The 6551-nt window shown below is 44.3% G+C and overlaps 1 protein-coding gene across 2 annotated transcripts; it reads right to left on the reverse strand.

Moving 5' to 3' along the window:
• Positions 1-1177: 1177 nt before the first annotated feature.
• On the reverse strand, positions 1178-6303 carry Tmem216 (transmembrane protein 216). Of its 2 annotated transcripts, none has more exons than NM_001271039.1 (5): positions 6271-6299; positions 5622-5723; positions 5129-5221; positions 2755-2956; positions 1178-2061 (listed from the first exon to the last, which is right to left on the reverse strand). In NM_001271039.1, the coding sequence occupies exons 1-5, from the start codon at positions 6281-6283 to the stop codon at positions 2046-2048; spliced, it is 426 nt and encodes a 141-aa protein (NP_001257968.1). In that variant the 5' UTR covers positions 6284-6299; the 3' UTR covers positions 1178-2045. The 2 variants fall into 2 exon arrangements, with proteins under 2 accessions (NP_001257968.1, XP_087430910.1); XM_087574784.1 differs by having other exon boundaries at positions 1466-2061; positions 6257-6303.
• Positions 6304-6551: the final 248 nt, after the last annotated feature.

Raw genomic sequence — 6551 nt, forward strand, 5'->3', positions numbered from 1 at the left:
TAAGTATGAAGAACTCTCTAAGTTTGTAAGCTTTCAGCAAAACCAACACTGGGGATTCAAAAAGTTCATTCTTTGAAATTTCCTCCTTTCTCATCGACATTGGCTTCTTCCTGAGGATCAGCTCACCCTCTTCTGCAAGGTAAGCATAGTAGGAACCTTCTTCAGCATGCCTGGACAAAACATGACACCTGCAATCAAGGATCCAAGGCACATGTTGGTAGATGACCTAGGGGAGCTGTGGGAGAGTTCCCTCTTCGCAGACTGCTGCCTGTTGGTAGCTGGCCATGAATTCAGGGCTTACAAGGCCATCCTAGTAGCTCACTCCAGTTTTCAAAGCCATGTTTGAACATGAAATGCAGAAGAGCCTAACTGTATTGAGATCCATGACCTGGATCCCCAAGTCTTCGAGATGATGTGCTTCATTTACACAGAGAAGGCACCACACCACAGCCATTCCATGGCTACTGGTGTGCTATCAGCTGCTGATAAGTATGGCCTGGAGGTCATGTGTGAGGATGCCCTCTGCAGGAACCTCTCTGTGGAGAATGCTGCACACACACACACACACACACACACACACACACACACACACACACACACACTGGCTGTCCTCCATAGGTCCTGGATTACATTACACTTTATGCTTCTGAGGTCTCTGAGACCTTGGGGTAGAAGTCAGTGGTGTTATCACATCCCCACTTGGTGGCTGAAGCATTCCACTCCCTGGCTTCTGCACAGTGTTTTCTTGGAGCCCTCACTCAAACTCCTAAAGCAATTTTATTAGCTGGACAACTATGACCTACCCCTGTCTTCCAACAGCCACAACCAATGTTTTTATCAATGACTTCTGGTTAGACTATAGTATTGCTGAGGGATGTACATTGAATCTGGGAGGAGATGGCATGGTGGCTCAGGATTGAAAACAGCTGTAATAATTTAAAATGGCAGGTGGGGCAATGGCAGCACTAGAGCCTGGGACAATCTGCCTGACATCTACCCTGTTAATGTTCTTGTATGTTTGTTTTTCTGATGACTTAGAAACTGAGATTCAATTTAGGTGCTGGCCCTAAGCACAGCCCAACCAAGTTTCTTTGGAGACCTGTCTACATTGGACTGAGCAGAACAGATGACCAGGCCCAAAGCAAAGGAGAAATCAAACACAAATGTTTACTCATCAGAGAAGGAAAAGAAAATGAAGACTTTATTTGTAAAGATTCAGTTTGTGGGAACTCAGCTGCAAAAGCAATTACTGTTCTCAGAGAACTCTGGTTACATTCCCAGCACACAGGAGAGTTTTTAACCACCTGTAACTAATAATCCAGAGGCTGTAAGGCCCTCCTCGGTCCCATGGCCACAAACAGCTCTGTAGACAAAACCTTAACCTAATAAAACATAATATGAATAACACTTTTAAGTCAGAAAAAAAAAAAAAAGAGGCATCTTAGGGAAAAGACAACCAGCCCCATACCAGAAAATACTTTTTATTTAAAAAATTTGTGTTTGCTTCATGATCAGAATTAGAAAAATACTACTGTGAACTACTAAATGGGTTCTAGATCACCATCTCCTTGAGCAGGATGAGGAGGAGGGTACGGGGAACACACATTGGAATCCGCTTAAGAGCCCACCATTATGAGGCTTTCTTTGCATGGTCATGTAGGGCAGATGTGTTACGTACAGGGTACTGTGGCTCAGGTTCTGCTGGAAGCCAGACAAAACTAGATGGGCCACACAAGGAGCTCTCTCTGGCCATAATGACCACAAAAGAGAACTTGAAGTCATTAGGAAGCTGTTAGAAACACCAAGATGGGGACAGCCTTGCCCCTTCAACAAAAGGAAAGAGTCTCCTGCTGATGATCCATCCCGGTTTAAAGATGGTGCCACTGGCCTCAGGTAGGTGCTCAATGCCCAAATGTCTGTGCTGAGGAAAAACCACACAAACCTTTCCCAGGTCAGCTCGACCTACCACTTTTCACAAGTGTGGCTGAAGTACCAGACGGATATGGGTTGTGACCTGATGGGCTACCAACTGGAATTCTTGTACTTCAGATCCTGTCCATACTAAAGGCAAAAAGAAAGAAACTGTTAAAAGACCAGTGAGTAGGTCTAGAGAGATGACCAGGCAGTTAAGGGCATCGGCTACTCTTCCAGAGGACCTGGGTTCAATTCCCAGCATCACATGACAGCTCACAAGTGTCTGTAACTCGAGTTCCAGTGGATCTGACTCATACAGGCAGGTCAAACACCACTGGACATTAAAAAAAATAAGACCAGTGTCTAACAACTGATAGCTTGGACTCTGCATTTTAGAAGCCTCTTGATTCCACAGAACCAGAAGACTATCTTCCTTAGGAAGGAAGCTTTGGGGACTGGGAAGATGGTTCAGTGGGTAAAGTACTTGCAACCCAAGCATGAGGACCAGCATCTATAGATGGGGAAATGGGTTTCCTGAAGCAAACTGGCTAGCTGCTCTAACCAAATTGAAGAGCTTTGGGTTCAAGTGAAAGACTCTCCAATATATAATAAGGTGGAAAGTTATGAAGACACTTGACATCAGCCTCTGCTCTACACAACTCCTGATCATTTGTGTATACACAGAGGTGAGTATACAGAAGTAGAACTACACAGAACCTTTCTATCTACTGAAGTAAGAAAAGCATCCCCATAGACACCCCCTTAAATTCAGTTTTCTACATCTTCTAGGCCTTCAAAAAGCCATATCTGGGTGGGGAATCCAGCCCTCAGCAGTTATACCTGGAGAAAGTGGCCAGCGTGAGCATCTCAAGCAGCAGCTCTGAGCCACAAAAGAAGAGCAAGATACTGTTCATAATAGCTTCTAGGCGGAGCACGTAGGTCTGCAGCAGCAGGTAATAGGAAGCCATCATGGCAGAAGGGAAGGTCAGGGCCACACTGATGCCAAGGGGCATCTTTCGCTGGCAGAGGTTTCCCTTTGTACCTAAAAAAAAAACAGCCCCATGGTCACCGCCAATAGTGACTGCTCTTCCTGGCCTCAGAAAGTGTCTGGTGTGACAGATGGACGGAACAGAGAAAAATTACTCTCAGTGGGAATATCATATTTAAATATTTTATTAATTTATTGCTTATTTTCTGTGTATGAGTATGCACTGTGTGTGTGCCTGGCCTGGTGCCTGTGACAGAACAAATCATATTCTCTGGAACTGGAGTTGCAGAGGAATGTGAGCCACCATGTGAAGCTGGGCTTTGAACTCTGGATTTCTGGAAAAGTAGCCAGTGCTCTTAACCACTGAGCCATCTCTCTAGCAGGGAATATTATTTAAAATTTAAGTCCCACTGAACTAAAACTTTGAGGTTTCAGGGCATTACATGATTAAAGTCATTTACTCCAGAGGCCCTGCTTTCATTCTGACTCTATCCAGGAACAATGGGATTCTGTATCAAGAAAAAAATGTTTGAGGCAGAGACAGTTAAAATCTCTTGAGTTTGAGGCCAGCCTAGTCTATATTGAGAGTTCCAAGACAGCCAAGGCTACACAAAGAGGCCCTGTTTCAAAAAAGAAAAAAGACAAAAAAAGCAACATATGAGCCAGGCATAGAAGTACACATTTATAATCCCAGCATGCACGAGGCTAAGGTCAGAATTGAGAATTCAAGTTCATCCTGGTCTCCTTGCTTCAAAACACCAAAACCAAACTGCGTATCTGTGTGTATACACATGTATGTTTATATCCACATGTATACACATAATTTATAAACAAAGTAAAATATGTATAGCTATAATATACATGTGTGTATGTAAATGTATATGTACGTTAAAACTTCAATTCATATGGAAAATAATTTAAGTGCATTAAAAATGTCTGTTCTTTAGGGCTACAGAGAAGGAGCACTGGGTGGTCAAGAGCACTTGCTGATTTCCTGAGGACCAGGTTTACTCAATGGCAGCTCAGCACTCTGTAACTTCAGTTCCAGAGGATCTGACGCCTCTCTCTCTCTCTCTCTCTCTCTATCTCTCTCTCTCTCTCTCTCTCTCTCTCTCTCTAAATAACTTTTAATTCTTACTTGTGCTTGTATGTGCCCACAAAGCCCAGAAGACAACATTGGATCCTCTGGAATTGGAATTAGACAGTTGTAAGTTATCTAATGTGAATGCTGGGAACTAAACTGGGGTCCTCCTGCAAAAGCAGGAGGTTTAAAAGTCCTTTTAAACCTCTGAGCCATCTCTAGCCCAAGACCTTCTTCTGACCTCTGTGGGTACCAGACATACACGTACTATACAGGCATACATACAGGCAAAGTATCCATAGACATAAAACAATGTTTTAATTAAAAAATATGTATTCTAAAAGCCAAATATGGATTCTGTACTGTATAAATCTTTCTTACTATTGCCAATATATAAAAGAAAAAAATGTTACCATGTTTTTCTTTGCTTTTTTTTCCCTTGTTTTTGTTGCTTTTCTTTACTAAGTTTGATCACATTGGCAGGTTTTTTTGTTTGTTTGTTTGTTTGTTTGTTTGTTTGTTTGTTTTGAGCTAGGATCTCCTTATACATCCCTGTCTGGTCTGGAACTCACTATGTCTAGGAACACATAGCCATCCTCTTGCCTCTGTCAGTGGGTACTGGGATTAAAGGCATGTGCCACCATGCTCACCTTAGCAAGGTTTTTGGTCTTCTATATGTGAACTGACTCTTAGTGTCCCTTACCATTTTTCTCCCTTGGGTTTGTATCTTAACACTGGGATGATATGTTCTAAGTAATCAGCAGTTTTGCTCTGTGTCTCTGGTGTTTAAAAGCTTCTAGAGGAATCCTTGTTTAGAGAAGTGGAGGGAACCTTAGAGTTCTTTAGGAATGTACTGCTTTACTCTCTCAAACAAAGCAAGGAGAAGAAGCAGGCACTCTTGTAGTAGTCAGGCAACTGGAAAGGAATGAGCTAAGATCAAATGCTACTGCCAGTTCTAGCCTCACTTAGAAACACACAGGTAAATCTTGACCTAAAATACAAAGCAGCAGCTTGAAGCCTTAGGGAGGAAGCAATCAATGGTATACATTACACAGACCCAATCTCTGATAGTGAGCCTAGGTTATCAAGTTTCAGGCTCCAGCATGTCTCATAAGCAATGGAAATATTTTCTGAACAACACTCACCAAAAAACAATCGTATTACTTCAATGCCAAGATAAAGGAGCAGCATCACCACATCTAGGACTAGGTTGGCTGTTGGGTATGGCAGCAGGAGACCTACAAGTGTAAAAGCCAGAGTATGTAAACAGCCCCCACATCCCCACAAGGCTGCCACACATCCAGGGACAAGGATACTAGTCTTAACTTCTCATGAATCAGTTAGCAAGGTATAGATTGTTACAGCCACAGGCTTTAAGTCTAGAAGTCCTGACTCCCAAATGACTGAATTATAACGGTACACAGATCTGAATATTTCAGTAAAGAGGGATGGGGAAGCCCACATTTCTCAAGTTCAAGACTTGCTGAAAGACTTCCTACTTGATCATTCCAAAGCCACTAGTTGGAGAGACTTCTGCCTTGCAGTGGAGATGCTGCAGGGGCCAGAAGATAGAAGGTTCTTGGAGTAGGCTAAAGTAGAAAAGGGCTGCTGAAGCAGGCCAGTTAGGCCCAGCCTTACCTTTGTACAGGAAAATAAGGAGCTCCAGCAGGAAATAGGTAGCATAGTACCACCCATTCAGAAAGAACAGGATTTCCAGAGGGGTTGAGGACAATCTTTTATCTGGGAAAAAAAAAAAAAAAGCAACACAAAGAATGGACAGGGCAGCTGGAGCTCTGCCCCGTTCTGTGTAATGATTCTGTGTAATCTGTAGAAAACACAAGGTTATTGTGAATGAGGGAGAAACTTCTGGTTGCTAAGAGTGTTGATGTGAAGGGAACTGCCTTCAACCTCCTTTCCCAGGAATCACTTTAAGGTCGACTTCTCTGACAATTAAGCTATAATCACAGCCGAGAGGCACCTCAGATATTCAACCCTGTCACTACTGAAGAGGACATTGGAGCACAGAAATTTGCTTAATTCTGTCCAAGGCCGGAGGATTCGTAACTGGGCCATCCCAGAGCAGGGCCAGCCTGGAATTTTTAAGAGTACAGTATCCGAGTATCCATGCAGCCACTCGGGGTGGTCTGAGCAACCCAAGCCCAATTCGGACAAGTGAAGAGTAAGACCCCAACTTTTAGAAATGGAGGATTAGGTAGAGCTCTGGAGAGGGGCCTGGCAGGTACCAGTGGGATATAAGGGGCAGAGACACACACCTCCAGAGTCTCACCTCGCGGCGCCATGTTCAGTCCCCATGGAAACTGCGTACGCTGCAGCGCCCGGGGCAATGCAGCGCTGCCGGAAGCGCGGCACAGAGGCGCCCGGGTTTTCTGGCCGCTCTGCCTGCGAGTGCTACTCTATGGTTACCCCACCGGCCGCGCCCTTGCACGGAGCAACGCCCGCGGTCAACAGCGGACTGTGGTCTAGGGAGAGGATAAGGTTATATACGAAGGCAGAAAGAGCCCAGGAGACCCAAACAGCTCTCGAACTGAACTCTCCACCCCTGGCGTC

The sequence above is a fragment of the Rattus norvegicus genome, chromosome 1 (assembly GCF_021556685.1).
Source record: "Rattus norvegicus strain SHRSP/BbbUtx chromosome 1, alternate assembly SHRSP_T2T, whole genome shotgun sequence".
NCBI lineage: Eukaryota > Metazoa > Chordata > Mammalia > Rodentia > Muridae > Rattus > Rattus norvegicus.

Coding starts and splice junctions, on each gene's coding strand:
- Tmem216 (NM_001271039.1), bottom strand. Junction 5,222..5,621: donor CCTTATTTTCCTGTACAAAG/GTAAGGCTGGGC, acceptor TTACACTTGTAG/GTCTCCTGCTGCCATACCCA. Junction 2,957..5,128: donor AGTAATACGATTGTTTTTTG/GTGAGTGTTGTT, acceptor TTTTTTTTTTAG/GTACAAAGGGAAACCTCTGC.